Source organism: Lepisma saccharinum, chromosome 8, assembly GCF_977018435.1.
Source record: "Lepisma saccharinum chromosome 8, izLepSacc3.1, whole genome shotgun sequence".
In the NCBI taxonomy this organism is placed as follows: Eukaryota; Metazoa; Arthropoda; class Insecta; order Zygentoma; family Lepismatidae; genus Lepisma; species Lepisma saccharinum.
Window position 1 is genome coordinate 75,513,913 of NC_139236.1, and position 12,437 is coordinate 75,526,349.

General features: G+C 39.8%; 1 protein-coding gene across 1 annotated transcript; it reads right to left on the reverse strand.

The window, feature by feature from the left end:
- Window positions 1–736: 736 nt before the first annotated feature.
- On the reverse strand, window positions 737–7,972 carry LOC145991843 (uncharacterized). The gene is made up of 2 exons (XM_083127885.1): window positions 7,930–7,972; window positions 737–1,126 (listed from the first exon to the last, which is right to left on the reverse strand). The coding sequence occupies exon 2, from the start codon at window positions 1,112–1,114 to the stop codon at window positions 737–739; it is 378 nt and encodes a 125-aa protein (XP_082984011.1). The 5' UTR covers window positions 1,115–1,126; window positions 7,930–7,972.
- Window positions 7,973–12,437: the final 4,465 nt, after the last annotated feature.

A 12,437-nucleotide genomic window follows, 5' to 3' on the forward strand; every position in this document is an offset into this window, starting at 1 on the left:
TCCATGAGTATTACCGTGCAAATTGTCCATGACTATTTTCATTAATTTTTCTCTTACATCCTGTGTGTTTTTAAGTGATTGATTTTTATGTATGTTGGTGCAGAAGTTGTCAACAGCTTGTTTTGAGTCTTTTTTATTTCTTGAAGCTCTTATCGGGTCAAGTAAAGTGCACGAACATGGTGATGGACAATTTGCATGGTAATACTCATGGATCCCACTGTACAATGCAGAAACATCGAGAATTACCCATTTTAAAAAGTAACCATTTTGAATTTCCCGATTGTTCGGGATCCCGAAATGTCGGGAAGTTATTTCCAGAAGTTGGAATTTTTTTCCCCGATCCTGGTACCAACTTTTCGTGATCCCGCACACTCCTAGTACACACTGTGAAAATTTGTTGGTGTTGTACAGTGGGATCCATGAGTATTACCGTGCAAATTGTCCATCATTTTCGTCCACTTTATTGACCCAATAAGAGCTTCAAGAATTAAAAGAAAACTCAAAACAAGCTGTTGACAATTTCTGCACCAGCATACATAAAAATCCATCGCTTAAAAACACATAGGATGTAAGAGAAAATTTAATGAAAATAGTCATGGACAATTTGCCGAGCAATACTAGTGGACATTTAAACAGTTATAGGTTAATCTTGTATGAAATAAATAACTCCGATGTTCGATAGAATGAACTATTTAGTCATTCATTTGAGTAACGATACAGCTGTTGAGCTTCTGGTTCAAATGCGTCCATATTCGACGAATTGCAACGAGCCATAGTACAGAACTCGAAAGGCGGTGAATGGATCCCCGCGTCGAATCAGCATGTAATTCTGGGAGTTGTTCATGAAGCCTAAGGTGAGGATCGCACAGAGTGAAGCAGGATTCAGTGGCAGCATGTATGCCTCGGAGCAATTCTCGTCGATGCCTATGAAGCCTTGTGGAAAGATCAGGGCCACGCCTGTGTTTACGTTGCAGGTCCCATAGGGTGGGATGTAGTAGTCGTGGGCTGAACACATCATGATGTAATGCTGGTTGCCATCTCTCACTGCGTATGGAGGGAGAGCGTTCGGAGACAGAAGCATGTATGTAAAGATGTAGGGTATGTCGCCCGACATGGTTGAAGACACCTGGAAGAAAGGTGAATTTTTTAATGCTTATTTTCTTTATTTTAAACGAGTCGAATTGACGTACGTTTACCTTATGCATTGCATGACATAAATACATGAGTCCCGGATTCGATACACGGTGAAGGCACATTGGTTCGGATACCACTTTGAACTGTAGGTCCAGTCCCGATTAGCCTTACTGTACATAAGGTGGACTTATACACCAACTCAATCAATCAATCAAACATATATAGATTTCTTGCAGGTAAAAGATAAAGTTTCCCGTGGATATAGCACTGTGCCATCAAGGCACATTTAGGGGATGTGGTGGTAGGGCCCTACACATTCTCGGACTGAGCCATTTTAGAAGTGTTGGGATCAGCACTATGCTCCGGCCGCCTTTAACCTTCCCCCCCCCCCCCCCGGGTTGCCCCGAGGTATCCATTGATTTGAGGCTTGGTAAGATCCGATGCCGCTTTATGCGGAATCTTGCACACAGAAAATTATTAGAAAACTATTCTTAATCAAGGGGTAAGAATTACATTGCCAATGGAATCTATTGCACAGTGATTCGGATCCCATTTTGAACTGTGGAGTCGTCCCCGTTTAGCCTATCTGGGCTTAAAGTGGACTAAAAATAAACACTGTCTCACACACACACACACACACACACAGGAAATAGATAGCTACAACTTTTCAAAAAGTTAAAAATATGGAGAAAACATTTTGGATTTTTAATCCTGCAAAAATTCACGTAAAGCTGAAAATCTTTGGGGGGTTGCTTTCAACATTCTAAAAGTCACGGAAATACCCATTTCTGCGTCACTGAAGTATAAAAGAATTAACGATGAAACGGTTGTTCGAAATTGAAACGATTATTTGCTGAGTTGCTCTTTGCTTCTTATGAAGCAAGTCTTGGTCTGCCTCATGCCGAAGAAGGAATTAATTAATGCTTAGTGATTGATGTAACAAACGGTTCACATTTTGTAGAAAGCTACTTGCACACAAGGAATTTTAAGAAAATGACTACGTGGTAATTTCGTCTCTTTTTCACAGCTTATTCGGATAGTAAAGGTTAGCATTTTCTGAAGACATTCAAATGTAAACCTCAACCTCTCTTCCAAGCTAGAAGTTGCATTCTTGCAGCCCAACAAGTGTTACGTACCCGCACATGTAAACCATATGGCCAATGATTGAAATAAGGAATCATAGATGGCAGCACGCGGATGAAATATTAAGATCGCAGATTATAGTAACAATGCGCACGCGAATTGAATGAAAGTGTTTGGTGAACTGAAATTAATTGTGCTTACATAAATTTATGAACTGAGATAAACAATGGAGATGGATAAAGGCGAGATAAAGAAATGATCGACATGTGCAACATATGTGATTGTATGTAAAGATTAATGAAGTTAAAAAGCGATTACAATTTTATATCCCTACCGTCTTAGTGGAAAGGAGTTTTCCCACTAGATCCTTTTGGCTGTTTTCCCCGGTTCGGCGCCCAAGCACTTTTGTTGCGGCGCATCTATTGCTGACCCGGATCGAGGTCGAGCGCGGGACAGGCGGTGCCCCCCGATTAACCTCTTTTCTTTGCTTGTATTAAGCCATCGTGCAGAAAAATATCGATTTGAATTATTATAGTATCTTTGATAAAGCCCCAAAAAAGAAGGGAAATGTAGCAGGGAAGATACGGGAATCAATCCAATGTCTAATAGATGAAGGAATTTTGGATATAGGTGTCTTTGTAAATAAGAGATATATTTACTAGAAGAATAAATATATGAAAGGCATATGATTTCATTAATATATGAATAAGTATATTGATTAGCAGAAGAAGAAGATTATCGACTAGTAGAAGAAAGAATTTATAGAATAATAAGTATATTGATTAATAGAAGAAGAAGTCTATTAACCAATAGAACATTTCGTCTATCAATTAATAGAAGATGAAGTCTAGTAATCAATGTGAGAATAAATATATTGAAGAAGTTTAAGAAGAATTCTATTAATTAATAGAAGAAGCCTATTGACAAATAGAAGAAGTGTATTAAATAATAATAATAATAATAGAAGAAGAAGTTTATAGAAGAATAAGTATATTCATCAATAGAAGAAGTTTATAGAAAAATAAGTATATTGATTAGTAGAAGAAGAAAAATATCGACTAGTAGGAATAAGTCTATTGACCAATTGATAGAAGTAGAAGTCTCTTAACCAATAGATGAATCAGCCGATTAATTGATAGAAGAAGAGGACGTCTTTCACATATCCATAAAGAAGAAGAGGGAGCCTATTAGCAGACGGAAGAAGAAGCTTGTTAGCTAAATAGAAGAAGAAGTCCATCACGTATCCAGAAAGAAGAAAAAGAAGCCTTCCAATAGATGAAATATGTTTAATAGAGATATATGTGATCAAGAAACAAAGAGACAGCTTTAAATACAATCCTGTATATAAATTTAATGTAATATGAAAATTAAGAATATACGGTGCATTGTACCTTCCGCAGTAGATGAAACAAGTGTTTCATTTGGTTTCTAGTTCTCCTTCTAAAATAAGTTAGAGTATCATTCAGTTTTAGTTGCCCTGAGGATCTCATGTTTTACCCTGGCCTAAGCCGGACTGGTGTCACCCTTTCCGGGACGTGGCACAAGGCTCTGGTCATGAAACCACTCCACTCCACGGTGTTTGCGGTTTGTGTGTTCTCCATGTTAGTCAAGGGTTTCAATTCGTTAACCAACGCCTCCTGCTTTTACAAATTTATCTCCCCCCCCCCCAATAACCCTGAGGCTCCCCTGGAGATCAGTCTAGCTACGGGCCTGTCTGGAGCTCATGTTTCTTGTTTTATGTTTCGAAATGCGATCCTGGAGAACGAACTGGTAATCAGGGTTTTTAAAGGCCCAGAAACCAATCAATTCCAATGGGTTCTATTGGATTCCACTGCTGAACCGGAGCCTTTATTCACGAGCAATTGAGATTCTGTACAAGTTGCGTATTGTTTCATTGAAAAAAGGTTCCTGGACCGTATTTAAATTGATCCGGAAAAGAAGGTTCCTTGAGCGTATTCAAATTGATCCGGAAAAAGATTCCTGGACCGAATGGAAATAATTTATAGAGATAAAAAAGGTTCTTTACGGTCCAGAACCCATTCATTAACTGGACCGAAATTCAATTTATTTAAAATTCTTGGACTTTTAACAACATTGCTAGTAATGCTTGACTCGGCAAACCGTTCCATCCTCCGACAGTGTTTTCGCAACCCTACAGACCGAACATGGACATTTCGCGAAAAAAGAAATTTGACGCCCCGCACGGCTGTCAGAATAATCGCAATGTAATAAATTGGCAAGTTCGACCCCTCCGTGACGTCCCGAAGTTCACATCAGGTGCGAGCTCCTCTCAACTCCTACCTCCGGTACCTTCCTCTATCGCGCCCTCGGGTTGTAATTGCCATCCGTGTCCGTTCGGCCGCTCGAGACGACCACTGCAGGACGACCTGAAAGTCAAATATGACCACCTGGAGGTCAGCCTATGAGACGGACGGATGCCGGAACGCATCAGCTGGCACCGGAAGGCCACTCCCTACAAAACGAATCCAAACTCGACATACTTTGTTAAAATTACGTGTTCGTCATGTCAGTTTTTCAAGGTTTTCAAAATGTTCGCCGGAAATTGCGCCTCTACGACAACTTCCGCGGTCAGGCGGATACGTTCCCGACCTCTTGAATTGTATCGGTGGGGAGCCGAACCTATGGTCCCCCAACCAACGCGTCCAGAATGGTTTCTTCTCCCGGAGCGCCCTGTAATTTCCGGCCACGGGCGTGCCCTGGATACTTTCGCCCGATCTCGGTACGAAATCCCGTAGGGCATACAGTTTCAAAGTACGTATAATCAACCGCAAAGGAGGAAAGGAGAAAAGGTGTCCCAGATAACCTATGGCAAACTAGACATAACTCGGTAGAGCACAACGTGCCCATCACGAGGATAAAAAGCCCCGTCTCTCTGCGTTAATTTTCGGGCGAGTTATTCGACAGTTTGCCTACCTACGCAGTGGCGGACTGTAGAGTGCGAAGGGGGGTGATCGTGACTGTTCTCACACGATCTATACTCTATCCCCGGAATCTGGGGAGCAAGGCCAGAAGGGGGGCGGGGTCGAGTGGACAGAGCAAAGTAGTACACGCTGCTGCGAAGGCTGGAACAGCAGTCGCTTCCCCCCTCCACGCAATCCCGCTCTCTCTCATGCGTTCGTTGGTGAAGCCTTCTCGCGGAGATACCCAAGACATAGTGTATGGAAAACTGGGCATAACTTGATAGATAACAACGTGCCCATCACGGAAAAAAATAGTCCCGTCTCTATGCGAAAAGATGTCACCCCTCATCGAGATCCAAGACGGCGGCTATTATAACCGATAGAAAGGACCACAACGTGGATCCGAAATCGCCGCCATCGACGCTCCCGTCCCAACAGCACACGAAATGCAAACTCAACGAGACGGGAGTGCTAATGAAAATGTTTAACCCTTTTGAGCGCCCTCTATTTGAGCCGCGACCCCGTGCTTTTCCACAGACAACAAAAACCTAAAGTGAAAGGTGTTTCTGGCGCCCCCTTTTTGAACCCCCTTCTCCCCCCCCCCCTAAATTTCGAAGAGCACGATTTGCATCGCTAGGATAGGGCTGCTCAACGTACCCGGTCCGGTTCCGCCGGCTGAAATCCTGGAAAAGTGGCGACTCTGTCACGTGGGATGGCCTTTATCGAAAATTCCGAAAACAAAATGGCACTGCTCTGTACCTGAGCTATGCCTCGACGTTGTTGACCATTGTCGACATAACATGGAATTTCACACATTGCACCCGCAATGAAATTGATAAAGCGAATTTCTGTGACGTCAACTGTGAAGTTCTGAAACGTACCACTCAGCATTGAGAAAACCGTGGATAGCACCTCGATCAGAAGGCTGGTGTCGGGATTTGAAAAGGAGACCTCCGGATTTGGAGTCCTGGCACCTTAACCGCTCACCCATATGCTTTCGGGAGCTTCGCAAAATGTAAATAGTAACAGTCACTCATATGTTCTGCAACTTTCACTGAAATCAAAGAATAAATGCAATAAATATGAAGATTCATAATTGACTTACCTCAAGCTAGCTTCTTGAATGAATCTTACTTCTGCAGAACCAGAGCACAAATAGCGACTCTTTTGCCAGGAGACTGCTCATACTAACTCGCGCATGTACAGTACAGAGGGGCTGGACTAGGGGCAGATTCTTTCCTATGACGTGTCTTCTGCGGATATCCTATGCTGCGTTCAATTCGATATATTGTTTTGTCTACGACGTCAACCTATACAATGATCTTTTGTTTTGACACATTCTTATCAACCAAATACCCCGTTGAATGCGAATTCCACACATGAGGGTGTATCTTCAAAGCACATTATTATTTCGATCTAGTAACACCACTGTTTTTGACAGATTGCATTGCAAGATCTTTGCTGCAAGTACATTAAGGAACCCTACAATATTTAAACGTTGGTAATAATAATAATTGTTATACGTATAATAACAATATATAATGTATGTATGCACTAGCGTACTCAGGATTTATTTTTGCAGGACTGGAAATGTATAGATGAATATTGAATAGCTGCGTTCCAAGAGGTGGGCGTATTAAAAAATATGTAGTAATTTGTTAAAAATTGTTCAAAGACAAAAATAATAATCGGGGTCATTTCAAGGTGGGTTTGGATTTACCACTTTGGTTATCCCGAATTCCTTACCGCTTTTCAATTCAAAATTTGTTTTTCTCAAAATTTCAGGAGGGGCTGTAGCACCATCAGCTCCCCCTTCCGTGCGCCAGTGTATGTATGTAATTGTTAAATACAACAGTCCCAGTCTTCGTTTCTCACTAATTGGAAATTTCATTTATTTCAATACTTTACCCATCAAATTAATTTTCTGAACCTTTTCTAAGTTTGTAAATATAAATACTAAGAATTAACATTAATAAATGTAATTGGTATTGAGGGTGAAATTGAAATCTGACTTCATTCAGGTAAAACACCTTACTCATCTACCTAAAATACATGTTTTGATTAGCAGGTAAAACATTATATCCGATAAAAACAAATATCACATTTTAAAAATAAATTATTAATCTAAACTAACATTACGGAATATTTGCATAATGTATTTTTTCATTCATTCAAATGGTTTGAGAATGAAATTTCATTTCCCTTGTTTTTCTCGAGAAGCAATTTAAAGTTTAGGAGGGCCGACATTACATTTGGAACCAAAACGTTTTAACTTTATCATGTTGACATATAACTACCTAATCATAACTACTCACCCACCCATTAAATATGCATTTTAATGCATATAAAATCCCATGTACGTGTGTACATTTCTTGGTAAGGCTCAAACCGGATATCCTTCTAAAATCAAGTAATCTTTCCACTCTTTAACGTTAATTCCAATAATCAGGACGAAATAATAAGGCTGTAACACACGATAAGCCAAGATAAAGAGAAATGTCATAACGCTTTATCGTTGATTCAAACCTAGGACTTCTAGATTTACAGCACATTGTGCACTTGCACTCGACTTCTGCCTAAGTTTCATATTTAGCAACGGTTTCTAGTAATTTGTAAGAGGCTTCTTTAGTGTTCTGTATGGTATCGATGAAATAAGTCATTGTATATTGTCAGACTTCCACCAACAAAAGTTCCGATTCATTGAAGCATCATTCTTATTGACAACAAAAGTAGCGACTGTCTGCATTTTGTTTATGTGCTTGTTCCTAATTCTCTACACAGTCAAACGTACCTTGTAAACAACAACATACGTGCTCGCATATGTGCCCCAAAGGTTCTGGGTTCTACCCCTAACCTGTACTTTGATAGTTCATTGCAGGCCCGTACCCAGGGGGGGGGGGGGGCAAGGGGACCATCCTTCCCTCGAGCCATGAAATATTTTAAAGCGAACCTATAAAAAACTACAAAAATAACATGGACGATTTTTCAGATTTCGCAAGAATTTCAATTTTCTTCTTGCATAAATGAATGGGATGTTTCTGGAGAGAGGTAGACTCCAGAAGTCTGCAGTGTAGTATATTTAGCAATTTTAGTTTTATAACCATTTATGCAAAGTTACCAAACGTCCCAATTTGGTCGGTACAGTTCAGTATTTTTAATCCCTGTCCTGATTTTTTCGAACTGCAGTCTTGATGAGAAAATGTCCTTTTTTTAAATTTAATTCACATTCCGACATGTTCTTCATTATAAGAATCATTCCTAATACATGTCATTTAACTTATTAATATATTACTTTGTAAACATAGATTATCTTTATTACAAATCAAATCAAATCATGGCTGATCAATGGTGGTGGTTTAAGAAAATTGAAAACATTGTTAATTTGTGAATATTGTATAATTCAAATACTTTTGAGATTGAGAATGGAATGTAAGCAATAAGCACCGAGCTGTACCCCATGTGACAGTCTTTCTCTATAAGCGACTGTATTGTTGATTGTCGGGTCAGGAAGAGAGGATGGGGGGCTATGACAGAGTTGCTTTTTCCCCCGTCACTTTGGTCCATAATATTGCAACACTACAATTATACAAATTATACATACATCCAGCTGCAATACTACCATAGTGTTGGTGGTCACATCCAGGGTACGAATTCCCATGGCGGAGGGGAGATCTCCCACCTTCCCACCAACGATCCTGTTCTATAACTTGACAAGTTTAAAAACAAGACGCTGCAATCCATTGTTTGCGCACCTCACATCACATTTCCCCACTCCATTGTCTGCGGCGACTTTGGTTCGCAGTGTTGCAACCTGGAGGGAGCGGAATCGTCTGAGAATTTTCAACGAAATTTGAATGTGAAAGGCATGAATTAGTATCCCCTCACCTAGGCTACCTATTGATTACTCTAAATTCTAAATACATTTTGATATTTTCCCTTTAAATCTTAAATGAATTAAGTTATATTAGGGATATTTCTTACCAGCATAAGAAATGTATGAAATAAAACGATAGAAAAATGAAAAATATATAAACGATAGAACTGAGCTCACCTTCTAAATGTTTTCCAGTTCTCCTTCTTCAGTTTCACTCTCCCACTCTTCCGAGTCTGTGTCTATCGATGAATCTGTGTCCGTGTCTGAATCGGCTTCACAGTTCATCTACACGCTCGTCCATAAGTCAATCTTTTTCAAAGTAAGAATCTTCAAATTTTTTCACGTGTTCACAACATTTAATCCATTTCTGTACAGAATATTCACTAAATAATTTTCCCAGCAATTCTTTCTTTGCGTCCATTGAATCCGAAATGAATGATGGTGTGCCCCGCGTTTCTAAATTTGGTGTCAATCGCATACTGTTTCGCGTAAGGTACACTTTGAATTTTTAAGTACAATTGCCTTTTGTTCATTGTCCACAATGCTTTCACTCTATTCTCCGCATCAATTTCAATTTCGTTTGTAGGTTTGTCTGTCGCTGAGAGCCACTGTACCCTGTCGCTTTTAAGTGAAGACATAGATATTTTTTTTATTGATTTGAACGTTGTGATAACTAGCATTATCAACGACAACAACGCTGTTTTCGGGAAGATTAGGTAACAGTTTTTCATCGACCCATTTTGAAAAATTTCTGTTATTCATGTCATCATGATAATCTCCACTCTTTTGCTTCGATTTGAACACTAATAGAGCATTATCAGCAAACCCAAGTTCTCCTCCTGCGTGGACGACAATATGACGTGGCGGCCCCTTTCCAATATCTTCAGTTACCCCTATTTCACACTCACTTTGCCAACATGCTGATACTGAATGTGATGCGTGAATGTAGGTCTCCAACATACACAATTGGCCTACCTTGTTTTCTGTAGTCACGAATGTCCCTTAAATATTGTGCACGCCACTCAGCAATGTTGGGATTTTCAATCAGAATCTTTCTCCTTGACTGACATATTCTCCATCTATACCCTATATACCTTAAAGGACAGCGTAAATATTCACTGCTGCAATCTAATATATCGTCTTGTCTTATAGCTTTAGTGAGTTTTCGTAATGTTGGAACTACTTTCTTTAGTGTGTAAAATTCGTGGATTTTTCGCCTAATTGCACCTTTGGCAAAATCATCTGCTTGTATTCGCTTTTCCCTGGGCTGTTTCCTACCTGTCGGAGTACAGAAATTCAGCTCACCTTTCGCCAACGACTCTTTTCCTTCTTTTAAAACTTGAGAAACCATCCATTTAGATACTCCCGTGGCGGCGCTTGTGGACTCGACAAAATTATACTTGAGTTTATTTAAGTTCTTCTGATTTCGCAAATATGTTGCAACATTGTCAACAATTTCTCTGGCCTGTCCTCTAAGGGGCTTTCCAGAGCAGATTTTGTATTTCGTTGGACCCGGCATGATTTGATTTTAAGAAACAACAGTCACATAATTCGCCTCACGCACTCACCATTGTTCTCACACGCCAACACACACAAGAAACACACCAGTTCCACAGCAGAGAAACGCCTGCGAAAACAAAAACCTCTTCCACACGAATGAGGTCAGAGGGGGTGAAAATAGTGCCTGCAGTTGTGACGTCAGATAAAGGAAGATTGGGTTAAACAACGGTGAAATATTGTTCGCATACTGATATCGATTAGATATAAAAGAGGAGCTTGTATTTATATACAGGGTGACTGGTAATTAGATGTATTCCCTGAAAGGGATTAAAGTAGAGACAATTTGCAATAAATTTGACCATATGATACCCCGTCCGAAAATTAGTAGTTTTCGAGATAATCGAATTTCAATTGTTTTTTTTTTAAAAAAATGACAATTTTCCACATAAAAAGATGAATTGAAAAAACTGCTCATTGTATGGAACTTATTTCAGCGTTTTTTGATAGCTAACAAATAAGTGGTTCGTTGAAAAAAGTTTTTCCCAAATAACAATCACATGTAAGTAACGGGTGGGTCTAAACTTACAAGTGATGATAAAAAATTGCACTCTTAGTTTACTTGGCAACGTATTAATAAGAAAAATGGTATGACACGAAACGCACAAATTACTTAAATTACTTCCTTGTGACATCTGCTATCCAACAAGGTACAAATGTTGCTGACATTCACATTTGTGTACAAGAAATAATACTTCATTCATCTTCATGTGAATGGAATCAATGAACAATACAATTAAAGAACATTACACGTCTTGCTCAAAGTGGGCACCTCCGTTACGAATGCAGGCACGCAGGTTTTTTCGGACATTTGGTCTCTTAACTCGTGATGTGATGGTGTCCTTGATGTGTTGACCAGCTGATAAGATCCTCTCCCTGAGCTCTTCTTGCGAGTTTACCGGTGTCTTGTCATGTGGCTCCAAATGTAAAAGTTGCAAGGCTTCAGATCGGGGGATTGAGCCGGCCAGGGAATCGGGCCGCCTCGACCAATCCATTTCTTTGGGTAATTTTCATCCAGCCACTGTCGCACGCCCAGGCAGAAGTATGGATGGGCCTAATCAACAATCATTTGCTGCCCCATATCTTAAATGGCATCACTTATGAACGTTTTTTGCGGAACGGGATGGCAATGTTGTTGGAGGATGTGCCTCTAGCTAAAAGACGTGACATGATTTATCAGCATGATGACTGACTAGCTCGATCCGCCGATCGATTTGACGCCTTGAGAATTTTACATTTGGAGCCACATGACAAGACACCGGTAAACTCGCAAGAAGAGCTCAGGGAGAGGATCTTAACAGCTGGTCAACACATCAAGGACACCATCACATCACGAGTTAAGAGACTAAATGTCCGTAATAGCTGCGTGCCTGCATTCGTAACGGAGGTGCCCACTTTGAGCAAGACGTGTAATGTTCTTTAATTGTATTGTTCATTGATTCCATTCACATGAAGATGAATGAAGTATTATTTCTTGTACACAAATGTGAATGTCAGCAACATTTGTACCTTGTTGGATAGCAGATGTCACAAGGAAGTAATTTAATTAATTTGTGCGTTTCGTGTCATACCATTTTTCTTATTAATACGTTGCCAAGTAAACTAAGAGTGCAATTTTTTATCATCACTTGTAAGTTTACACCCACCCGTTACTTACATGTAATTGTTATTTGGGAAAAACTTTTTTCTCAACGAACCACTTATTTGTTAGCTATCAGAAAACGCTGAAATAAGTTCCATACAATGAGCAGTTTTTTCTCAATTCATATTTTTATGTGGAAAATTGTCATTTTTTAAAAAACAATTGAAATTCGATTATCTCGAAAACTACAATTTTCGGACGGGGTATCATATGGTCAAATTTATTG

Coding starts and splice junctions, on each gene's coding strand:
- LOC145991843 (XM_083127885.1), bottom strand. CDS start 1,114: ATGTCGGGCGACATACCCTACATCTTTACATACATGCTTCTGTCTCCG.